Raw genomic sequence first — 25,344 nt, 5'->3', positions numbered from 1 at the left:
ACAGCAAAAAAACCGATAATATTTTTAGTAAACTTTATTGTAAAGAAAAAAATACATCATTATTATATAATGATTTTTCTCACCCACAAGAACATGGGTGGCAAATAGTAACATTTTTATAAAAATAAGGACTTTGATAAGACAATATGTACATTTACATTTTGTCTTCTGAACATTTAATGAGGAGAGGTTCCCCTGAAAAAATTTTCGCCAGGAAACCCATAGTCTCTTGGGTCAACTGACCCATAAAAAATTCCATCTAACTTTCTGCCAATCTGGAGAAGATCTGTTTTCTTTGATCTGCTGTCATGTGTTCACAAGCTTCTAAAATGTTTGCCAAAATTAAGGTCTGCTGAATGGTTTTTGCCTTAACCCATATTCTTCCATTCATCCCAAATACTATTTCCAGTGGGTAGAGTTTTCCCACTTCCTGTAGGATTTCACAGTCTGGAGCCAGGAGCCTGGTGAGGAGATGGAAAGAAAACTAAATTTAAGAAAGTGGTAGGGTGTGACCCAACTCTCCTTTAAAAGAAGACTCCTAGTTTCTGGACAGTTCTCCACAGTTATTCAAAATCCCACCCTCATCCAAAAACAAGGCACATGACTTTGCTGCCCCCTTTCATCCAATCACACTTTGGATGTATTAATTCATCTTTTATATACCTATTTGTGAAATACTGTAAGTCACAACAATGGGTTCTATCCTCTACAAAGAAATCAAACTCCCTGTGTCACCAACTTGACAAAAAATGTATAAAATTCTTTCCATATACTGTCAGAGCATCTTTTTTCTAGGCTTAAGAATCACAGCTTTATTATCATCTTTGGTTCTAAAAGAACAGTTTAAGCTTCTTTTCCTGACCATGTAAGTTATTCCCTGGTATTAAATTCAGTACTTGAAGAGAAGCATTGACTTTCAAACTACAAGGGTGCTGCTTGGCTAATAACATGCTTCTCTGTCTTAAATTAATTGTCCAAATCAGAATAAGTAAGAAAGAGAGGATCCAACACTGAGCTCTGAGGCTCAGGGGCTCTAGGAGTAAAGTTCTTTCATAGGGCACAGCTTTTGGTAGGTAAAGGTCTAACTACCTAACAGAATCTACCTCTGGGAACTATTAAATCTAACAGGACAGAATAGCAGGAGCCTTATGTGAATGTATACATAAGCTTTTAGAGCACATCAGCCCACCTGCATTTGACCCCCATTACTAGAAAAACCTGGTCATTTTGTCCAATTGTAAATTGCATCTGTATGTAAATAACTTAAGAGGAGGAAATGCCAGTTTTCATATTTGGATTGAGTATAACAGCTATAAGGAACAGCAGACTTTCTGAGAGAGAAGCCCAGACTCCATACATATCAACACAAAAACTATACCACCAGATACATGTGAATTTAATGTATTCACATGAAGAGAGAATGGGACTAAATGCATGCGTTTGTAACTGTGCTAAGAATGGACACTGATTTTTAACTTTGAGGATGTTCAGACATTTTTACAAAGAATCCCCAAAGATGAGTCAACTTTCCAAGAAGGTGTAATTATAAAAGAAGATAGGCGAACCAGAAGGACTTACTTTCTAATTAAGCCCAAAGTCACTTTAAAAAGCAGACCATCCTGTCCAATCACACCCATTCCACTGGCTCGTCCACAGCTGTCAATACAGACCATCTCAGGTTCCATATCTTTATTAGCAACCACAAATTGGCCATAGATGAGATCTCCAACCTAAAATGATAATTTGAAAACAGTTCATTTCCTCTCAGCAAATCACAACCCCCCTCCCTTTTTGGGTAAGATTTTATTTATTTGAGAGAGTGCATGAGCGGGGGTGGGGGTGGGGTGGAGAAGCAGACTCCCCACTGAACAGGGAGCCCGACTTGGGGTTCCATCCCAGGACCCTGAGATCATGACCTGAGCCAAAGGCAGATGCTTAACTGACTGAGCCACCTAGGCGCCTCTCCGTAAATCATTCTATGGTGCTGCTACGGTTCCTTCTCATAGGCAGCAATGCCAACCCTTGATATTTCTGCAGCTAACTGACCAACTATCCTCCAGAATACCCACACTCTGGAGTTGAGTCTTTAAAAAACGCAACATGAAGGGATGCCTGGGTGGTTCAATAGATTAAGCATCTGACTTTCGCTTGGGTCATGATCATGGTGTCCTGGGATTGAGTTCCACATCTGGCTCCTTGCTCAGCAGGGAAACTGCTTCTCTGGCCTGCCGCTCTTCCCACTTGTGCTCAGGCTCTCTCTCACAAATAAAATCTGTTTAAAAAAATAATAAGGCAACATTAAGAGGTGTACCCTCTTCAAACTAGGAGCTATCTCAAAGATAACATCCTCTAGGGTTATACCATCTGATATAGTAAACATTACCCACATGTAGTTATTTAAACTTATATTTTCATTAATTAAAGTTAGATATTTGAAATTCAGTTCCTCAATTGCATTAGCCATATTTCAAGAGCGCAACAGCTACATGTGGCTAGTGACTACCATAACCAGTGAGTGTGGATGCAAAACACCAGCATTACGAAAGTTCTAGAAGATAGCACTATCCTAGGGAATTACAGAAGATTGGAAACTCTTGGCATACAAATTTTTCAAAGTAAAATGAACAATGGTAATTCACTGATACTTCATGCAAAACTTAAAAAACTCAGATGGGGTGCCAGTGGCTCAGTCAGTTAAGCACCCAACTCTTGATTTTGGTTCAAGTTATGATCTCAGGGTTGTGAGATCGAGTCCCAGAGGACTCTTGCCCTCAGTGTAAGATCTGCTTGAGAGTCTCCCTCTCCCCACTTTCTCTTGCTCTCAAAGAAATAAACACTTAAGAGCTGAACTTCAAAATGATGAAACAAAAGGAAGAGAGGAGAGAGAACTTGTTCTGTTCTGTATCTATTATTCCTCGATGACTAGCAACTAAAGAGAAACAAAAACATTCTTTGTATTTCAGAAGCATTTGGTCTAGGAGGACACTGGGGATATACATATAAATAACAAAGTTCAGGGGCACCTGGGTGGCTCAGTGTGTTAAAGCCTCTGCCTTTTGGCTCAGGTCATGATCCCAGGTTCCTGGCTCTCTGCTCAGTGCGGAGCCTGCTTTCCCCCCCCCCCCACCCCTGCCCGTTTTTCTGCCTACTTGTGATCTCTGTCAAATAAATAAATAAAATCTTTAAGAATAAATATATATATATGGATGCCTGGGTGGCTCAGTGGGTTAAGCTGCTGCCTTCGGCTCAGGTCACGATCTCAGGGTCCTGGGATCGAGTCCCGCATCGGGCTCTCTGCTCAGCAGGGAGCCTGCTTCCTTCTCTCTCTCTCTGCCTGCCTCTCAGTGTACTTGTAATTTCTCTCTGTCAAATAAATAAATAAAATCTTTGAAAAAAAAAAAAGAATAAATAAATAAATAAATATATATATATGTATATAAGAAAGTTCATTTAAGACTTTGTAAGCGCTAAAGTTAGAAGAAAGGTGACTGTAGATGAAGAATGGTTTTACAATGGTGGTGGTGTTTACCCTTGTTATCAAAAAATGAGCATGTGGGCGCCTGGGTGGCTCAGTGGGTTAAGCCGCTGCCTTCGGCTCAGGTCATGATCTCAGGGTCCTGGGATCGAGTCCCGCATCGGGCTCTCTGCTCAGCAGGGAGCCTGCTTCCTTCTCTCTCTCTCTGCCTGCCTCTCAGTGTACTTGTAATTTCTCTCTGTCAAATGAATAAATAAAATCTTTAAAAAAAAAAAAAAAAAAAATGAGCATGTGTTCCAAAGGCTAAGGGGAAAAAGCAATCCAGATAGAGGCAACAGCATGAGGAAAGGTACAAGAGCAGGGACTTAGGAATTCAGTAGTGCTACTGAATAGTTCAGGAAGGGGGACAGTTCAAGCATGGCTACATAGAAGATATAATTACAGATGGGGGAAAGACTTCTGGAGTATAATGCCAATAAAATCTGTAGGCTTCAAAGAAACTTAACTTTTCTCTTTTTTTGAGAAAGGGAATTGTTTGAGACTGTTAGCTCTCAAAAGCCTGGATGGAAGAACAAAAGTGTACAAGCAAGGATGTTAATGAGGTCACTGACCAAGTCTGGTCAAGAAGTAGCTAAGGTCTGGGGGTGCCTGCGTGGCTCAGTAGGTTAAGCTGATGCCTTCAGCTCAGGTCATTATCTTAGGGTCCTAGGATCGAGCCTCAAATCGGGTTTCCTGCTCGGCAGAAATTCCGCTTCTCCCTCTCCCTCTGACTGTCCCCCTGCTCGTGCTCATGCTTTCTTTCTCTCTCAAATAAATGAAATCTTGAAAAAAGCAAAAGTAGCTAAGGTCTAAACTTGCAAAATGGGATATACATGGATGAACTGGATGAATGAATAGAACATCAGAGATAGAAACAAAGAGGATCAGTAAAGATTAAGCAACTAAAGACAAATGAAATGTTAGTGAGAAGGGGCAAAGAAACCATCAAATTTCTGGATGGACAAAGTGTGGCTATGCTACCTGAAAATTCCAAATAGGAAAACCTGAGGTATCAAGACTGCCCCTTTGTCAGCTCCAAGAAGAGATTATTGGGAAACAGGGATGTGACTTAAGTTGTGAGATGCCAGTCCCAGGACTTAACATTCAGGCTGCATGGCTGGCTGATATGGTGATCTGCACTGCTTACCCCTCCTACCTCCCCAAGCCTATGGCTTACTTGTCCAGTGAATATGGACATAACAGATAACAACAGAGGGAAGAAATATAACCTTTCAACTCAGTAGACATGAAACCACCCCCAGGATAGCCAATGTAAAGTAAGTATGTGACTCTGGTCCCAGGGCTAGAACACTGGAAGGAACTTGTGGAGCCTGAAGTGATTACACAGATGTTCAGAGATCACACCAACTGGGAAAATAGGTCATGCTTAGGAGACAATTCAGGCAGGCTTCTGGATATTGTTCTATTTTTCCTATTTTTGAAACCAAAGGCTCCCATCATTACCTGCACATTGGGTCTGTTTCTTTTAGTTGCACCTTCAAATGCCAAGTAAGACAAAGATGCTGGTTCACTCCCTCCAACATCCACTTTGAATATATCTCCAGATTTAGCTGTCACTATGCCAATCACATGGTCTCCTTTCACTGGGACATACTACAGAAGAAAACAGAATGAAGAAACAGCCATAAATGGTAATCATTTCCAAGATATCTTGGAAGGTATCTTCAGGAAGTTCTTAGTGGTTACTTTACTGTCATTAGAGTTATTTAGAATATTTTTAAATTTAAGCTTACAAATTAATACAAATCAACAACAAATCTGATATGTTACTCTCAGTAAAACAATCACATCATTAACTCTCTTTACAGCTTTAATACTCTGTTCATTTCAGCCAGTATTCCCATACGTCTTGCATTCTTATCAGAAAGTCCCTAGGGGGGCGCGTGGGTGGCTCAGTGGGTTAAGCCGCTGCCTTCGGCTCAGGTCATGATCTCAGGGTCCTGGGATCGAGTCCCGCATCAGGGTCTCTGCTCAGCAGGGAGCCTGCTTCCTCCTCTCTCTCTCTCTCTCTCTGCCTGCCTCTCTGCCTACTTGTGATCTCTCTCTGTCAAATAAATAAATAAAATCTTAAAAAAAGAAAGAAAGAAAGAAAGAAAGTCCCTAGGGCTTCTGTTGGCGTAGTAAGTCCAGTCGTACAGGGGATCCTACAACCGAAGAAGCTTATTTCACTGTTAGACAGTTTTCCCCATATTAAAGTCCTTATTCTAAGAGAAATTTAACTCCCTGGAACATCCACTCACTGAGTCTGGATTTCTGCCGTTTGGGACTCCAAAAAATAGTTCTGGTGCTCCCTGGCCTTTGAGATTTTGAATGAATGACCGTATTTTACAATCCTTAAACTCTTACACGCCAAGATTTCTAGTCTCCTTTCTCTCCTGGTCGCCCTTCTCAGGCTACGTTTGTTTCATTTGTTCACAGTGCTCTAAAGGGGATGCAGAGGAGGGCACCGTGGCTCTAGACTAGCATTAACAAAGAGGTCCACGCCCCACCCCACCCCCCGCGCCCGCCGCTTCCCAGAGCGAGAATATCACTCCAACGGCCATACCACCTCTCCAGAGTCCCAACTCACCCGTTTCTGCTGTGAGTCCACCCAGTAAACGCCACCGCCACTGCTGCCGCCGCCGGGCTCCTTGTGACGGAGGCGGCCGCACTTGGTGACCAGCAGGCGGTCGCCACTGCGCCGCAAGCCGGGGCCGCACACAACGCGTCCCCGGGAGCGCGTCCCCGCATTCAGGCGCAGCGGTCGCTCCCCAGCACCTCCTGGGCCTTCAGCGTCCTCCTGCTCGGGCAACAGCAGTTCCTCACCCGGGAGTACCACCTGATCTAGCATGGTGCGCGCCGCCCGCGCCCGGTCTCCCGCAACGGATTCGGTCGTAACACCCCCCGCCTCAGCCATACCGGGAGCCACCAAACGCAACTTTCAGCTTCCGCTTCCGGCCCCACGTCCAATCGCCAGCCTGCTCACGGCTTTCCGTTTCCGGTAGTAGCGACCTATCGGTGTGGAACCCACGTCTGTGAAACCTGCTCGGTGTGCGCTGGGGTCCGACCGAGGTGGTTGTGATTATGACTCTCGCCCGTCTCCCGTCTCGCAGCCTTTCTGCAGAACAATACGAGAACCACGGCTTAAGGCGGTGGCAGATCCCTCACTTCTGCTGTCTCGGATTGCATCGCAGGATTCTAAGACGCTCCTACGTATGATTCCGTGGGAACTCTGAAAACTGAGCAGAGGGGTTTGGGGATTGAGCCTTTCCTTCCGACTGCGCCCTAAGAAGGAAAAGTATTTTCTTTTCTCAAAATAAAACCTTTTTTTGGTGTTTGCTAGAGAAGATATCTATTCACATTGTGTAAAACAAAGAGAAGAATACAAAGAAAATAAAAGGTGTTAGTCTTGCCCCTCATTTGTCTCCTACTAGGCTATGAGCTAGTTCACTTTTTACCCCAGGGTCTAACACCTAAATAGGTAGTACCTGATGAATGAATGCATATTAACATTTTGCTGTGTATTTCTCTGCAGACTTTCCCCCCTGAAAATATACACATACACATGAGCATTTCCACATAATTGAGCTACCCCTACATTGCCTGGGGAAATCAGTAACTGCAATTAAAGCCTTGCGGCTACATTCCCTGAGCTGCATTCCCCGAACCACGCTAGTTGCCCAATTCCAATGGAATACTATGAATTCCAGATTCACAGCACATCAGGGCTGCTCTTACTTGAAATCCCTGTTTTCCTTTGTACACTAGCATCTCCAGTTAGGGCTTGGTCAAATTCCGCAGGAGAGTTGACTGTTTCTGGGGACTGGGAGGCCCTGGCTTTGCCTATCTCTTTGACGCTCTGGCTTTCCAACATGAATTTTTAGATTTGAGGGACGTTTAAGACAGATCATCTCTAACTTACCTTACAAATTGGGGAAAATGCTGGCGAGCCAACTGAGTAAGACAGTATTAAGAGAACAACTGAAACGTAGCTTTTGCTCTTTTGCAGTCAGATTGTTGTAGGAGACTATCTTGATCGGTTACCCTGACAGGAGGGATGATGCAGATTTTTTTCCCTCCTCCCTACTTCGACCCAGCTCTATAGGACCTACAAACAGTAGGTATCCGATGACCAACAACGCCTGAATCGTGGCTGGTCCAAGGCCATGCCCAAAGTCAGCTCAGTGGCCTCCGGTCTGGCCCAAGCGGAGAGAGGGGTCAGGAAATGATCCCAGGATTGTCCCTTGCACACACCATGCTGATAGAGAAATCTTTGGGAAAAAGTTAGCCCAAAGCTGGCAAAGGAGGCCTTTAAAGCCCACCACCTTTTGGGGGCGGCACGTGAATACCACCTGGTTCATTCCCAAGTAAACAAAAGAAACCTGAGGTCCAGAGGTGGGCAGTCGCTGGGAGACCGGAAGCTGGGGCCGGAAGGGGCAGGCCTCAGCTCCAAGGGGCGGGTGCAGACAGCTGGGCGCGCGGGAACGTCGCCTTTCCTTTGAGCCGCGTGCTGTGTTGTGACTGTGCTTCGCTGTTTCGGTGCCCTGCGGCAGCTGGTGAGTAAAAGTGCATGGCAGGGCTTGGCGTGGCGGTCAGGGCCTGGGGATTGCGGAGGTCAGCCAGCGTGCGGGGGAGTGGAGAGCCGCGGCCTTCGGCGAGTGTGGGAAGGCCTTAACGCTCCTTGCAGTCACTTTCGCGACTTGAGGTTCAACCCCGGGGTCTGGTTGGGTCGCGGTTACGAAGTTCACATTTCCCAACGGCGCGTGCTGCTGTTTCTGGATGCAGAAGCGGTCGTGGGGCTGGGGAATGCAGAGGAGGCTGGGCTATGCAGTTAATGCAGGCCCTTTCGGGTGGAGAGCAAGCTTAGCTGTGGGCCCCAGCGTCAGGGCTTCCCATAAGATGGGCCCAGGTGGATTAGGCCCATTCCCTGTTTGGAGACGGCCCTCAGAGCCGAGCTCTAAGGGTGGTGGTGCCCTCAATTGCTTGCGGCGCACACCTCCCCACCTTCAGGATTTTCTAACGCAAAATTACCAGATTGATATTTGGAAAGGTTGGGCTGGACCGGAGCCTTCAAGACGATTTCCCAAAACTTCCTCTTTAGAAATCTTTGCACATTGAGAAGTGTTGCTTTTCTTTGTCGACGGGTGAAATTAGGTGGTTTTGTTTAGTTTTTTTAAGTAGGGTCCAAGCTGGGTGGTGGCTTGGACTAGACCCTAAGATCAAGACCTGAGGCGAGGGTGCCTGGGTGGTTCAGTCAGTTAAAAAACTCCAACACTTAATTGTGGCTCAAGTCATGATTTTAGGATCCTGTAATCCAACCCTGCCTGGGACTCCCTGCTTGATGGAGGAGGGGGGGCGTGGTCTGCTTCTCCCTCTGCCTCTCCCCCAACCCCAACTAGTGTGCTCTCTCTCAGTCTCATACATACATACGTACCAAAAACAAAAACAAAACTAAACTAAACTAAAACTAAAAAAAAAAAAAAGACCTGAGATTAATAGTTGGACACCCAACCCATTGAACCACCCAGGCACAAGGCGGGGGCTGGGGGAGGGGTTGTTTTTTCCTCTCAATCAGTAACACTAGTCAGGAAATGAGCTGAGGAGGCACCTGAATCATGGCCCCTGCCGTGGAGGAGTTTGCTCTCTCCATATGAAAATATCAAGGGTTATCGTGGCTGTGACAACCTGATTAGGGAGTCAGTCCCAAGGGTAGAGAGGATGAAATGGTTACCACTCTGTGGGGAGGAGGATGTCCCAAAGAATGTGTTATTTGAGTGAACCTTTAAGATTTTTTTAGTCTTAGGGCACCTGGGTGACTCAGTGGGTTAAAGCCTCTGCCTTCAGCTCAGGTCCTGATCTCAGGGTCCTGGGATCAAGCCCCACATCAGGCTCTCTGCTCAGCAGGGAACCCGCTTCCCCGTCTCTCTCTGCCTGCCTCTCTGCCTACTCGTGATCTCTGTCAAATAAATAAAATCTTTTTAAAAAAAGATTTTTTTAGTCTTTTTCAAATTAAAAATGAACTACATGCTGATTTAATACAGAAATTGAGAATCCATGTAAGTAGTGTTAGTGTCTTTTTTCAAGTAAAGAATTTAATTGTATTTATAACTTACAACTGAATCTTCTTGCTACCAGTGTTTTTTTTTTTAAAGATTTTATTTATTTATTTGACAGAGAGAGAGATCACAAATAGGCAGAGAGACAGACAGAGAGAGAGATGAGGAGATTCAGGCTCCCTGCTGAGCAGAGAGCCCTATGCGGGACTCGATCCCAGACCCCTGGGATCATGACCTGAGCCGAAGGTAGAGGCTTAACCCACTGAGCTACCCAGGCGCCCCGCTACCAGTGTTTTTAATCACAAATAATCATGGCAAGCAAAAACTAAGGAGAGCTTTAAAGAGTATGAAAATTGTTGATGTAAGGAACAGCCATTATGCGTAGTAATGAGATAGCACATCTGAATAAGTCTCTTCCTGCTCCTGACTGAGATCTTGTTGGAGAGGACATGGTCATGTCTCCTTAAATAGTAAGAAGTCACTGGGAACCTATGCCAGTGGAACTTACTTAGAAATCCACCCTCCAGGGGTGCTTGGGTGTCTCGGTTAAGTATGCAGCTCAGGTCAAGATCTTAGGGTCCTGGGATCAGCCCCAAGTCAGGTTCTGTGCTCAGCAGAAAATGTGCTTCTCTTTCTCTCTCCCCCTGCATGCCTCCCCCAGCTCCTGTGCTCACACACTCTCTCTGTCTCTCTCTAAAATAAATCTTGAAAAGAAATCCATCCTCCAGAACTTGCTGGAACTACTAGGGTTCTGTTGAAAGCTATTCATGGGGGACTATCTCTTGGAAGTCTCTGTTACAAAACTGCCTGTTAGGGTGCTAGGGAAAACTGCTGGCTGCTGGGTGCTTCTGGCCACCAAGAGAAGCAGGAGCGAATGCTGGAGAAGCTGCCATGCTGCAGGAATATACCAGAATAAATACTGGAGCCAGTAAGCAAACCCTGTTCCTCCTGAAATGCTTCTTCAGGGCCATCTACCTACAAAACTTGTCTTTATGTTAGATAGCAAAGAAATAATGTTTTAAAGACTCAGATCCATTTCTCAGTGCAGTAAGGGTGAGTTTAGAGCACTGTGGCAGTACACTGATAACTGGCTCGTCGACTCATGAAGCTGTATGATCAGCAGACTTGTCAGTAACAGCAATAAGGTAGACTCCGCCCAGATTCAGATGGCTTCCTTGACAAATTCTACCAAACATTTAAAGAATACCCATTCTTCACAAATTCTTTCCAAAAAAAAGAAGAGGAAGGAATGCATATCAACTCATTCTGTATGAGGCCAAGATTATCCTGGTATCAAAACCAAAGATACACTGGTAAAGAAGACTACAGATCAATATCTCTTATGCATATAGACACAAAATCCTCAACAAAATACAAGCAAACTGAATCCAGCATTATATAAAAAGGATTATACACTATAATCAAATGGGAATTATCTGAAGAATGTAAACATTTGAAATCAATTAGCATACCATACCAAAGGACAAAACCACATTATCATCTGAAAAGATAAAAGTATTTTTAAAAGTTCAACATCCTATCATGATGGAAACACTCAATAAACTAGGATTAGAAGGGAACCCCTTCAGCCTAATACAGGGCATCTACAAAAACCCACAGCTAACATCCTACTTAGTAGTGAAAGGCTGAAAGTTTTCTCCCTAAGATCAGGAAGAAAAGGATGTCTGCTCTCTGCACTTCCGTTCAACATTGTACTGGAGGTTCTATCTGAAACAGTTCAGCAAGAAAAAAAATAAAAGGTATCCAGACTGGAAGGAAGGAAGAAGTAAAACTATTTCTTTTTGCAGGTGATATGATCTGATATGTAGAAAACCCTAAGGAATCCATTAAAAAAAGCTGTTAGAACTAACAAATGAGGGCACCTAGATGGCTCAGTGGGTTAAAGCCTCTGCCTTCAGCTTGGGTCATGATCCCAGAGTCCTGGGATGGAGCCTCACATTGGGTTCTCTGCTCAGCAAGGAGCCTGCTTCCTCCTCTCTCTGCCTGCTTGTGATCTCTGTCAAATAAATAAAGTCTTTAAAAAAAAAAAGATGAAAAAAAAGAACTAACAAATGAGTTCAGCAAGGTTGCTACATTCAAGAACAATATATAAAAATCAGTTGCATTTCTATATACTTGGAAAACTGAAGTAAGCCAGTAATTCCATTTATAGTAGCATCAAGGAAAATAAAACATTTGGGAATAAATTTAACAAAAATACTAACCTTAAACTCTGGAAATTACAAAACATTATTGAAAGAAATTAAATATCTTAATAATTGGAAAGGTACCTCTTATTCATGGGTCAGAAGATTTAATATTGTTAAGATAATAGTACTCCCTAAATTAATAAACAGATTCAAAGTAATCCCTGTCAAAATCCCTACTATCTTCATTGCAGAAATTGACCAACTGATCTTAAAATTAATATGGAAATTCAAGAGATCCAGAATAGCAAAAACGAGTAAACAGACAAAAAATACATGAGAATCAGAACAAAGTTGGAGAACTTATACTTGTGGTTTTAAATCCTACTACAAGGCATTTTAAGTCTTACTATAAGGCAGTCATAAGGATAGACACAGATCAAGGAAAAATATTTGGAACATAGAAGTAAACCTTCACATTTGTGAGCAACTGATTTTCAATAAGGGTGCTGAGATAATTCATTTGAGGAAAGAAAAGTAATTCAATAAATGGTGTTGAGACAGCTGGATATCCACACACAAGATGATGAATAAACTCTTAGAAGAAAACATGTAAGTTTTTGTGACCTTGGATTTGGCAGTGGTTTCTTAGATATGTTACCACCAAAAGCACAAATACCCGAAGGGGAAAATAAAATCAGACATTATCAAAATTAGAAGCTCTTCTGCTTCAAAGTCACCATTAAGAAAGTGAACACAGGGGCACTTGGGTGGCGCAGTTGGTTAAGGGTCCAACTCTTGATTTTGCCTGAGGTCATGATCTCAGGGTTGTGAGCTCAAGCCCCATGTCCAGCTCCACACTGAGGGTAGAACCTGCTTAAGATTGTCTTTCTCCATGATTGCCTGGGTAGCTCAATCAGTTAAGTGTCTGCCTTTGGCTCGGGTCATGATCCCAGAGTCCTGGGATGGAGCCCCACATCGGGCTGCCTGCTCAGTTGGAGGCCTGCTTCTCCCTCTCCCATTCCCCCTGCTTGTTGTGTTCCCTCTCTTGCTGGCTGTCTCTGTCAAATAAATAAAATCTTTAGGAAAGCCTATGTCTCCACAAAATCTGCGTGTGAATGTTCATAGAAGGATTTTTCTTAATAGTCAAAAAGCTCAAACAGGGGCGCCTGGGTGGCTCAGTGGGTTAAACCTCTGCCTTCAGCTCAGGTCATGGTCTCGGGGTCCTGGGATCAAGTCCCGCATCGGGCTCTCTGCTCAGCGGGGAGCCTGCTTCCTCCTCTCTCTCTCTGCCTGCCTCTCTGCCTACTTGTGATCTCTCTCTGTCAAATAAATTTAAAAAGAAAAAAAAAAAGCTCAAACAATGTAAATAACCATCAGCTGATGAATGGATAAACAAAATGTGGCATAGCTATATAATGGAATAGTATTCAATTCCTTAAAAAAAGAACAAAAGATATTGAGAAGTGCTACAGTATGTTTGAACCTAGAAAACAGTATGCTAATGAAAGAAACCAGATATAAAAGGTCACATATTATATGATTTAGTTTATATGAAATATCCAGCATAGAGACAGAAAGTTACCAGGCGCTGGGAGAGGGGAAAATGAAAGTTATTGTCTAATGAGAACAGTTTCAGTTTGGGAAGATAAAAAGTGTTCTGGAGATAGACAGTGGTGGCAGTTGCATAGTGATAGTGTACTGAATGCCATGGAACTGTATGGCTAAAAATGGTTAAAATGGTAAATTTTATGTTTACCACAATAAAAGGAATATTTCCACAGAAGAAGTAGAGGGGTATATGAATCAAATGTGACAGACATCTAGTAGTTGTTGCATCTGAATGATGGGCATAGGGTTGGTTTTTTAATTCTCTCTTGTTTTATATTTTTCATAATTGAAAAAGTAGTGTGAGATAGGCAAAATGGATACCTTCTTGGTGACAGTTCAGCATGGTGAAGAAAATAATGAAAAAAGTTATTACAAAATAAAAAACACAGCTTTCACCATTCCTTTCTTCTGCCTAAACTCTCCAGGGGGCATCATGTCAACTATAAGAAAAAAACCACGAGACTTTCTGTGACAGCTGGCCTCACCTGTCCCTCTCACCCTCCTCCCGCTTCTCTTTGACTTTCATTTCTTCTGAGTAACACCAAGTCACTTGTAATTATAAATATCTCACATATGTGCCCTGATCTGTACCATCCTTCAAGCCATGTATGCCCTCTGCTTAAAATGCTTAATTTAACAAACCGATCTCCCTTTCCCTTCTTAACCTCACCTTCAAATCTGGGCTGGCTCTTGAGCTCCTCCAGGCAATATCTTCTGATCCTCATTTGGAGCTAACTGTCCCTTGTCTGTGTTTCCACAGCCCACTACCCATAATCTGTCACAGCAGGAAACATGATACTGAAACTGCCAAATGTAAATACATGCACACACACTTACCTAGAATATCAAAAGGCATTGCATGAAAGTCTGATGGAGTTTCAGAACCAGAACTTTTTTTTTTTTTAAAGATTTTATTTATTTATCTGACAGACAGAGATCACAAGTAGGCAGAGAGGCAGGCAGAGAGAGAGGAGGAAGCAGGCTCCCTGCTGAGCAGAGAACCCGATGCGGGGCTCGATCCCAGGACCCTGAGATCATGACCTGAGCCGAAGGCAGGGGCTTAACCCACTGAGCCACCCAGGTGCCCCCCAGAAAGAACTTTTAACTTAAACTTGCTAAATATTTCTTCAGCTTTATGAATATTTTATGTCACAGATTCTTTCAGGGATTACTTAACAGGCTTTTTCTCTAGGCTAAAAACAGTATGAGGAGGGGCGCCTGGATGGCTCAGTGGGTTAAGCCATCCCACGTCATGATCTCAGGGTCCTGGGATCGAGTCCCGCATCGGGCTCTCTGCTCAGCGGGGAGCCTGCTTCCTCCTCTCTCTCTCTCTGCCTGCCTCTCTGCCTGCCTCTCTGCCTACTTGTGATCTCTCTCTGTCAAATAGATAAAATAAAATAAAAAATCTTAGAGGAAAAACAGTAATATGAACCCCCCCCTCCAAGAATTCATTCCTAATTTTCATTTAAATAATGTAGATAAATGGTTCTAAAAGTCTACAAGCTTTCTTAAAAAGAATTTTTTTGAGTGTAGTTGACCCACAATGTTATGATAGTTTGAGATTACAACAAAGGGATGCAATCCCAAGCTTATAGCTGTTTTTCAAAAAAGCCTTGTGGAGGTAAAAGTCTACAAGGCCTTTGGAAAAACAGCTGTGGTTGCCAGGACCTGGGGGAGGAGGGAAGTAGGAAAACTGTTGAATGGGTACAAAGTGGGAAGATGAAAAAAGTTCCTGTGGTTCCTCTCCAGAAGCAGCCACCCTCACCTGCAGTTAATTGCATCAGAAAATAACTAGCCATTGTTTTGGGGGTGGAGGTGGGGATAGCAGCCTGGCGACTGGGTTGGGGGGCCAAGTGTGTACAGACATGGAGCTGTTCTGTGAGCCATCAGCCTTTTACAGTGGATAGAGACTGCTTTGAAGGGCTGAGCCTCCCACGGAGTCCTGTGGAGCAAACAGGCTCACCTGTCTTCAGAAGGCCACCTGCGGCTCGTTCAGGTGGAGATTTACCTCCTCTCTACTAGTTACCACTTCTCTTTGCATTTTCTGTCTTAAAAACATTTGTTGAAAACATTCATCTGCTGTTGTCTGCTCTTCTGTTCTTACTGTCCGATGGACTATACCTTTTAAAAAAACTCCTTTACGGTCTAAGTGTATGACCAGTTCAGCATTGTGCAGGCCATTTGTCTTTATATTAAGACAAGTCTGCTAGCACCAAATTCGTTGTCATTCAAGTTGAGGAACTCAAAATCTCCTGTACACCTGGGCCAGGCTCTAGACATTACTTGGTTGTCAGAGCCTTTGAACAGCTATAGAAAGGCACAGACATTAGCTCTTCTACTATGCTTGTGAAACTTTCCCCCAAATCTCTAAAACCAAATGTGGTATTTCAGCTCCCCACCCTGCCAGTTACATGCAGCACTTTTAAAACTGCTTTAATGAGGTGTAATTTAGATGCTATAAATTTCACCCACTGTAAATGCACAATTCATTGATTTTTAGTAGATTCATGAGCTGTGCAGCTATCACCAAAATTCAACATTTCGGTCACCCTAAAAAGGTCCCTTACGCCTGTTTGTAATTAGTTCCCATTCCTACAGTAGCCCCATGGCTAATTTACTTTTTCTCTCTGGTGTGCCATTTCTGGATATTTTGTGGGAGTGGAATCATACAATATGGAGATTTTTTTGTGTGTGGCTTCTTTCATTCAACATGACGTTTCTGAGGTCCATCTATGTTTGTAGCATGTATTACTAGTAAATCATTCTTTTTTCTGCATAGTATTCTGTTGTATGTATACATCACATTTTGTTTATCCATTTACAAGTTGTTGGCCGTTTGGGTTGTTTTCACTTTTCGGCTCTTATGACTAATGCTATTAACATTTGCATACAAGTCTTTCTGTGGATGTATGTGTTCATTTTTCTTGGGTGGGGTACTTAGGAGTGGAATTACTTGGGCATTTCCGTAATGACTAATGATGTTGAGGATCTTTTCATATGCTTAATGGGCTTTGTTTATCTTATTTGATGCAATAATCTATTTCAGATCTTCTGCCCATTTTTAAATTGTGCTGCCTGTCTTATTGAGTTATAAGATACTCTTAAATATATTCTAAATAGGGGCACTTCCGTGGCTCAGTTGAGCATCTGACTCTTGGTTTCAGCTCAGGTGGTGTTCTGCGGTCATGAGATGACGCCCCATATCAAACTCCAGACTCAGCATGGAGTCTGCTTGAGATTATCTCTTCCCTCTGTCTCTCCTCCCACTCCTCTGCACAGTCTCTCTCAAGTAAATAAATAAATAAAATCTTTAAAAACATACATATATTCTGGATATAAGCCCTGTATCAGATACATGATTTACAATTTTTTTCCTTCCAGTATGTGGCTTGTTTTTCATTTCTGTAACAGTATCTTTTGAAACATGTTTTTAATTTTGATGACATCAGTATTTTTTTTTTAAAGATTTTTTTCTTTATTTATCTGACAGAGATCACAAGTAGGCAGAGAGGCAGGCAGAGAGAGAGGAGGAAGCAGGCTACCTGCAGAGCAGAAAGCCCGATGTGGGACTCGATCCCAGGACCCTGGGATCATCACCTGAGCCGAAGGCAGAGGCTTAACCCACTGAGCCACCCAGGTGCCCCTGATGACATCAGTATTTTTACTAATTTTTGTTCCTGGGATGTGCTATACTGTGAAGACTGGTAGTGGAACCCAGCCTCTTTATTTTATTTTTTTTCCAGTCTCTGTATTTTAGAATCATGAAGTTTCTGATTTTTTACAAAGCAAAGTTTTAAACTGTAATTCACCAGTAAAAAGAACTGTCATTTATTCACTCACCTAAGAATGTCAAGTACTGTGCCCATGTTCATACCTCAGATGCTTTCATAGTTGGCTTTTTTTTTTTTAAAGATTTTATTTATTTATTCGACAGAGAGATCACAAGTAGGCAGAGAGGCAGGCAGAGAGAGAGGAGGAAGCAGGCTCCCCGCCGAGCAGAGAGCCCGATGCGGGGCTCGATCCCAGGACCCTGGGATCATGACCTGAGCCGAAAGCAGAGGCTTTAACCCACTGAGCCACCCAGGCGCCCCATAGTTGGCTTTTTTATCTTAAAGATTTTATTTATTTATTTGACACAGAGAGACATAGAGAGGGAACACATGCAAGTGGAGAGGGAAAGGGAGAAGCAGACCTTCTGCGGAGCAGGGAGCCCGACATGGGGCTCCATCCCAGGACCCTGGGATTATGACCTGAGCCCAGGGCTGACGCTTAATGACTGAACCATCCAGGCGCCCCTGTAGTTAGCTTTTTAAGCTAACATTTGTAAATTGACAGCTTGCAGACTTTCGTATGTGTGTATATTTGTTCTACCGGTTTTTAAAAAATAATTTTAAGTATAGCTTTTTATTTGTTATTATGGATGATTCCAAACACATAAAAGTTGTCACATTCCTATAATGAACTTAAATGTAGACAACTGCGTAGCCTTTGTGGCCACCACTGTGCCCCATGTACACCCATGGGAAAAACAATTGAGTTAACACCCACTAATCAGATTTCACTTGAAAATTTTAGTTTCTGGTGAGTTAATCCAGAACCTCCAGTATGGGTTCAAAGATTGGCACGAATAATCTCTCTTTTGGGTTGCTTTTATTTCAGTTTACTATCAAACCAGCAAATAAGCCATGCAGAGTGCCCAGAATCAAGGATAAGCCTGTCTTTCCACTGTCTCAGAGGTGTCTGATGTTCAGGGATGACTGCCAGAGCTTAGTGCCCAGTATAACTGTAAGGGGGCAGAGTGGCTCTTTTCTCAAAGTTCACCCATGGTCACATGAAGCACCTCCTTACTGTGGTAGTACATAGTCCTGTTTCTTGCTGCTTCATTAGGCTAACAGCAGGCCTTGTTTTAAACTTCCACATTCATCTTCTTTTGAAGAGCAAATGGCATTACTGAGCTGACTTTCCCTCATGGTAGCTGAACCCGGCTGCCCCAGTGGAGAGAGATACAGTGGTTAATACTAAGTTAAGGTTCCAAGACAATGCCTACAAAACTACCAGTAAGCCCGGTATGGTGCTTTCCTCAAAGGGAAGTTGTTCTTTTTAATAGTATTCTGGTTTTTCAGAGGTTCACAATGAAAATGTTTATAGGTGTTTAGGGGAAAAGGAGGACTAGACCTGAGATTGTAGAGTGACTTGGAGTTTAAGGGCTTTATTTTTTTAATTTATTTTAAAGATTATTGATTCAGAAGGGCACCTGGGTGGCTCAGTGGTTTAAGCCTCTGCCTTTGGCTCGGGTCATGATCTCAGGGTCCTGGAATGGAGCCCTGCATTGGGCTCTCTGCTCAGCACGGAGCCTGCTTTCCGCCCACCCCACCCCCCACCGGCGCCTGCATCTCTGCCTACTTGTGATCTCTCTCTGTCAAATAAATAAATAAAATCTTAAAAAAAAAGTCAGGGTTTGGATCCAGGGACCCAGGCTATCTGATTACACTCTTTCATAGGTAACCTGACCACACTGACCTTTCAGAAAAGTACCCGTCTTAGAGCTTTGTGTGGCAAAAGACACAAAGGGGCTCCCCATTCAAATTTATGTGTTTGTGTCCTGTTCTTTAGAATATTGTTAGTTTTTGACATTTAAAAAAATTTTTATTTAATTATTTGACAGACAGAGATCACAAGTAGGCAGAGAGGCAGGCAGAGAGGAGGAAGCAGGCTCCCTGCCAAGCAGAGAACCCGATGGAGGGCTTGATCCCAGGACCCTGGGATCATAACCTGAGCCGAAGGCAGAGGCTTTAACCCACTGAGCCACGCAGGCGCCCTGTTTTTGACATTTTTTGTTAGACTTTTTTTTCAAGAGACAGGACTACAAAGCAGGAAGAACATAGACTTCGAGTCAGTTCTGTACTTGAACCCAGGATCAAACATTTATCTAACCTATGCAAATAATGTTACTTGGGCAACTATGCCCTCATATTGCCTACCTATGTCTGACACTAGTAACCAATTACAGGATTGTCTCTTATTGAGCCCAGAATCCTTTTCATGATCGGTCAAGTTAGGGGATTATTTAGAATCAGTGGAAGTTGTAAAACCTATTTGCCCTCTTTCCTTTAGGCCCAAGTATACAGATTAGCCACCCACCAAACCTGTCTTTCTCTTCCAGTCTCATCTTCACCTTGTGACAGATAGCTTTTCGGAAAAGTCGCCTGTGGTGATCCTGAACTTGGGCCTTTATGAGAGCAGGAAGAGAAGTCCAAACCCATCAGCCATTACCCCACTCCCTATAAAAAGGACCTGCCTTTTGGACATGTAGAGTTTAATAGAGGAGGTGGAAAAGGTGAGATCCTCCCCTCTACAGAGAGTCGGCCAGTGCAGACTGTCAGCTGCAGTGGAAGCCCTGGAACTGGCTGCCTGGTCTGCTCAAGTTTTCCTGTGGACAGAGAACCTTCCTTTGGGCTCTAGTTGTATTCCAGTCAGGACACGGTTTTTTCCCTCTTAAGAACAGGCTTTTAGTTTGGGAACTCTTCTTTGTTACTCAGTCTTGTGCCCACTTGTGAGGTTTGTTATACTTTCCTTTAGCACTATAATATGGTGTGGAGATAGACCCACTGAGATACATCCTAGCTGCTTAAACTAAGTGTGAGAGGTGCCTTTTTTCTTCCTATAATTATATGTTGAAAAAATAAGAAAAATTAAGTGAGCAGAAAATTCAAAATTAATAAAAATTATCTGCTTCTACCCAGCTCAGCCACTGTTGGCATTTTTGATGTGTTTTCTTCCTCATTTTTTTTGTGTATATCTATGTATGTAACTCTTTTTTTTTTAAAGTTTATTTCCTTGTTTAAGTAATCTCTATACCCAACGTGGGGTTTGAACTCACAATCCCAAAATCAAGAGTCACACACTCTGCTGACTGAGCCAGCCAGGCGCCCCATACATGTAACTTTTTTTTTTAATATATATTTTTTAAAGATTTTATTTGTTTGACAGACAGAGATCACAAGTAGGCAGAGAGGCAAGCAGAGAGAGAGAGGAGGAAGCAGGCTCCCTGCAAAGCACAGAGCCTGATGTGGGGCTCGATCCCAGGACCCTGGGATCATGATCTGAGCCGAAGGCAGAGGCTTTAACCCACTGAGCCACCCAGGCGCCCCCATGTAACTTTTTTTAAATGAGATCATGTTAGCATGGACATGCTCTAGGTCAAAGCATCATTATAATTAGTGGCTACATAATATAGTATTATATAATAGAGCTGTTTTAATTTATTTCAGCAATCTCTCAGTCTTGGACATTTAGAACTTGTAACAGGTATTTATACATTTATATTTTTGAACATCCCTGAATTATTTCCTTAGGGTGCTTTTTAAAGCTGGTGCTCTATGTTGCCAAATTATAAGACCATTCTTCAGCATAGACATTTGCTATAAGCTTCAATTTTTCAAACTTGGTGGTAGAACTTAGAGGATTTTTTCCCAAACAAAATCTTGTATAGAAATCCTTTATATAAAAAGAATAAAAACCTACCTGCTGTGGTGGGAAACGTTTAGAGCCCTCAGCCTCTCCCTCAGTACCATTCTCACTTGTCCATACCTCTCTACTTCCCTACCATTTCCCCAATTCCTTCCCCAGGCTGATAGATATGGTTCTTTATACTATGTCCTCTGGCCCAGTAATGAACTGTTAGCATCTGTTATCAGAGTGCTTTCAACTACCGGTAACAGAAAATCCAATCCAGTTGTTAACTGTAAGGACTGTTCAGTGTCTCACAGAATAAGAGATCCAGAGATAGGGTGATTTCTGGGTTGTTTAATCCACTGGCTAAGTGATATAACAGAATGAGGTTCTTAGCATTTTTTTTGGTTCTGTCTTCCTTGGTGTGATGACTCTGGGCTCATATTTGTCGCTTCTGCTCACTAGATGGCCATAGCAGCAGGAAACATCACATCTTTCCACAACCCTGAAAGGGGTTAGGAGAGTGTACCTCTTCCTTATATTCTCTTTGCAAGAGAAGAAAGCTCCCAGCTGATTTCCCCTTGCTTCTTATTGGGCAGGATGGTGTCACATGGCCATTCCTAGATCAGTCACTGAGAATTGGAAAAGAATAACCATAAGTGGTTTAGACCAATTAGGATTCACCCACTAGGGCTGGAGAAGGACTTAACCTTGCTGGGAACTGGTGGCAATTTGATATCTGAACAATATCCAGGTTCTGTTGTCAAGGGAGGAGGGAACAAATGGCTGTTGGGTAGCAGCCAATAGTTGCCTGCCATAACATCCCATTAGGAAATATATTGAAAACCCAAGTATAAATTCCAAGGCTGCCTCTTTTGGTATGGCCTTGGCCAAGTCACTCAACCTCTCTGGGCCTTCGTTTCCTTACTTGTAAATTGGAGATAGTGATATCTGCCTTACCTACCTTACAGAGTTGTGGAGAAGGTATATGAAAGAACTTAATAAAGTACTTTACTAGTATCAAGGCTTCTTATTAATTTAATTCTTAGAAATGAGCACCAGGCACCTGGGTGGCTTAGTTGGTTAAGTTAAGACTCTTAGACTCTTAATCTCACAAAAAAACCCTGAGGGTTACTGGGGTAAGGGGGTTAGGGAGAGGGTGGTTGGATTATGGACATTGGGGAGGGTGTGTGCTGTGGTGAGTGCTGTGAAGTGTGTAAACATTTCAGCTTCACAGACCTGTACCCCTGGGGCTAATAATACATTATATGTTAATTTAAAAAATTAAAAATTAAAAATAAGTAAATAAATAAACTTCTGGGGCGCCTGAGTGGCTCAGTGGGTTAAGCCTCTGCCTTTGGCTCAGGTCATGATCTCAGGGTGCTGGGATGAAGCCCTGCTCTGGCTCTCTGCTCAATGGGGAACCTGCTCCCTGCCCACCCACCCGCCTCTGCCTGCCTCTCTGCCTACTGTGATCTCTGCCTGTCAAATAAATAAATAATCTTTAAAAATGATAAAAATAAATAAACTTATAAAAAAAAAGTTTCTGATTCTTAATCTCAACTCAGTTCTTGATCTCAGGGTCATGAGTTCAAGCCCCATGTTGGGCTTCATGCTGGGTGTGGAGCCTACTTTAAAAAAAAAAAAAGAAAAGAAAAATGAGCATCACCAGGCCTTCTGTGTAAAGGTAGGAAATCAGTAAAACCTAAATTCTAAGAAATGTCTTTTGGTTTAGTTATTCTCTGAGCTTTGATTTCTTTGCCAATAAAATGGGGACAATAATAAAAATAGTGCTTCCTAGGATTTTTATAAGAAGATAAAATATGAAGAGATATAAATAAGAATATGAAACATTGAGCACATTCTTAGTACATGGTAGTTGCTTAGTGTCAGCTATTAATTTTGCAAATATTGTGTCTTATTTGGATTAATTGGGGACAAAGGGATAATTATCTAAGCTTCTCTTGACGCATAAGAACAAGTATGGACTTGGGGTCCTTATGTACTTAAGAGTGTTTGAGTCTTGGATCTGAGATTTTTGGTGCTTTAAGTATTTAGAGGAGTAAGACATGCTTGTAATTGGAGTGAGCAAAGAAGACTTATTGGCAGAGGTGGGGCTGAGCCAGAGTTTCAGATTTATATTCCATTCAAAAGTTTATTTTGTCCTGACTTTGCCTCTTTATTCTAACTTTGGGTTTTCTCATTTTGTTAGACCTTTTGTTTTATTGGCTGTATTATGATGAACAGAGATTCTGCTTTTGACAGTATTCTCTTGCAGGTCCATGTGAACTGGAGAAAGTCTGACCTCCCTGCTCGGGAGAAGGCAGTGCTGGAGTTAGCACTTGCTATTTCCCAAGCTGATGACATAACAGATGACCATTTCAAAAAGCTGGAGATGCATGGATTCAGTCAAGAAGATGCTTGGGATTATCACTGCCATTTCAGCTTTATTTGCCATGTCCAGCTGCCTTGCTCATTTTGTTGATCTTGTTCACAGCAAAGAATTGTGTTTGATGGGCAGAAACAATGATGTCAAAGATACCAAGAGTAAATCAGCTGCTGCTCCCAAAGTATAAAAGCTTAAACAGAAAGGTTTATGTTTGTATTTCAGGCATACTACGTTATTGGGGAAGTAATTGCTTAATAAACACCTAGTCAGGGGTGCCTGGGTGGCTCAGTGGGTTAAAGCCTGTGCCTTTGGCTCAGGTCATGATCCCAGGGTCCTGGAATCGAGCCCCGAATCGGGCTCTCTGCTTAGCAGGGAGCCTGCTTCCTCCTATCTGCCTGCCTCTCTGCCTACTTGTGATCTCTGTCAAATAAGTAAAACAACAACAACAAAAAACATCTAGTCAGTGGATAGGGAAGAAAGTAAATGAATTTGCTCCCTGCCTGCTCAGTGAGATAGATCCTAAAGTGTTGGGAGTATCCAGGGACATGTGATACCTGGGCCTACGGGAAATGTTTGGCAGTTGTTTCCTTGTGTTGTGATCTAAAAGGAACATTAAAGCAAAGATGTTTAGAGGATGCTTTCCTGATGAACTGATATCTATGAAGTTGAGCTGTTGAAGTTGAGAATTTTTTAACATTTGAAAATAGTGTTACATAGAAATTGGTCTATATGGACTGTAATTTGCAGTCAGTTCCTTGTTAACACGACATGGTTGTATTTAAAGGCTCTCAAGGGGCGCCTGGGTGGCTCAGTGGGTTAGGCCTCTGCCTTTGGCCCAGGTCATGATTTCAGGGTCCTGGGATCAAGCCCCACATCAGGCTCTCTGCTCAGCGGGGAGCCCGCTTCCTCCTCTCTCTCTGCCTGTTGCTCTGTCTACTTGTGATTTCTTTCCCTCTGTCACATAAATAAATAAAATCTTTAAAAAAAATAAAGGCTCTCAAAGACAGTGGGTAAATAGGAGCAGTCAGAGTTAATCCATCTTTAGTGCTTCTCAGTTAACTTCCAGTAAATTTTTATTTTATTTGTTTATTTTGCTGATGGGTTGGTTGTAAAGTCATGATCATCTCAATAGAATTTTAGTCCTTATGGTAATTTATTATTTTAGCTTTTAGCTCAAATTTTGAATAGAAGCATAAGGAAAAAAAAACCTTATTTAACAAAAAACCTTACTGAATGTCTCATTCTGTGTTACAGCTGCGACTGTCTTTTTTGGTTATTTTTTTAAGAATAATTCTCATTATCTGATAGAGGTACATGCAAACCTACAAAATGTTTTGTCCCATTTGGCTTCCAGATTCTCTAAATTGTTAGTGAACATTCCTTAATCAGTTTTGGAACTATACTATGTTAATTTCAAATTGCCTCAACTGTGAAGTCTGATTTTCTTGAGGCAACACAAAATTTCATTGCAGAGCTTGTGTTTTTCTGTTGGAATTACATCTTAAATACCTTGGAATATGTAACCTTTAAAAATTTTTATTTTACCTATTAAAAATTAATAATATTGGTGAATGGTCAGTGTTTTATAGAGCATAAAATTTCAGCTACTGGCCATAACTTCGGGGTCAAGCAGAGGACCTCTATTAAGTTTATGTGGGGGCAACATGGAGAATATCTCCAGAGGAATGGCTGCTATTCTGAACTCAAGATGCTTGGTTCTTGCCCTTTTTTCATTCAGCTCATGGACTAGAGAGCCGAAGAACTATTAACTTTCCTGATGGGAAGACCTGCTGAATGTTCAGCCCTCTGAATCTCATTCCTTTACTAGAGATCCTTCAGATCTGCCCCCACGGGATAGCTCTTCTGCAAAGATCCTCCAGGTTTATCCTCAGTCATCAGATGTGAGCTTTCTACAACACAGCTCTTGATCAAGGCCTAGAAGAATTTTCAGTTCTTCTATCTACCTTTCCTTGTATCTCAAGCTTTCCTTTACTGAAGACTCCTTCCCTTCCCAAGAACCACCCCAGATCCTGTTAACTCTTTTTTTTTTTTTTTTTTTAAACAAACAAGTTCTGTATACTGATCTTTACCAGCAGTGGTGAAGGGCCTTGCATCTCTCATGCCCTCTGTGCCCTGTCAGGTACGTTTAAGCAGGATTTGCCCTTGGGCTCTGTT

At 42.5% G+C, this 25,344-nt stretch overlaps 1 protein-coding gene and 1 long non-coding RNA gene across 5 annotated transcripts in view; one reads left to right on the top strand and one right to left on the bottom strand.

Annotated features, from left to right (window-relative positions):
* The window catches only part of EXOSC3 (exosome component 3), a 30,605-nt gene that overhangs the window by 3,799 nt on the left and 1,462 nt on the right, over nucleotides 1-25,344 (bottom strand). The window contains exons 2-5 of one of the 4 annotated variants that reach the window (XM_059411282.1): nucleotides 6,105-6,753; nucleotides 4,979-5,128; nucleotides 1,579-1,730; nucleotides 17-461 (exon numbers count right to left, since the gene is read on the bottom strand). In XM_059411282.1, coding sequence (XP_059267265.1) covers nucleotides 260-461; nucleotides 1,579-1,730; nucleotides 4,979-5,128; nucleotides 6,105-6,431 — 831 coding nt within the window. In that variant the 5' untranslated portion in view covers nucleotides 6,432-6,753 and the 3' untranslated portion in view covers nucleotides 17-259. Of the gene's footprint in view, nucleotides 1-16; nucleotides 462-1,578; nucleotides 1,731-4,978; nucleotides 5,129-6,104; nucleotides 6,818-25,344 lie in introns of those variants that run through there. The other 3 variants (XM_059411283.1, XM_059411281.1, XM_059411284.1) reach the window with 3 other exon arrangements.
* Nucleotides 7,979-23,385, top strand: LOC132024594 (uncharacterized). The gene is made up of 3 exons (XR_009406269.1): nucleotides 7,979-8,070; nucleotides 19,492-19,665; nucleotides 23,059-23,385. It is a non-coding gene; the product is annotated as an uncharacterized LOC132024594 (long non-coding RNA).

The sequence above is a fragment of the Mustela nigripes genome, chromosome 9 (genome assembly GCF_022355385.1).
Source record: "Mustela nigripes isolate SB6536 chromosome 9, MUSNIG.SB6536, whole genome shotgun sequence".
NCBI classification, from domain to species: Eukaryota; Metazoa; Chordata; class Mammalia; order Carnivora; family Mustelidae; genus Mustela; species Mustela nigripes.
This window is presented reverse-complemented; position numbering and strand designations above follow the sequence as displayed.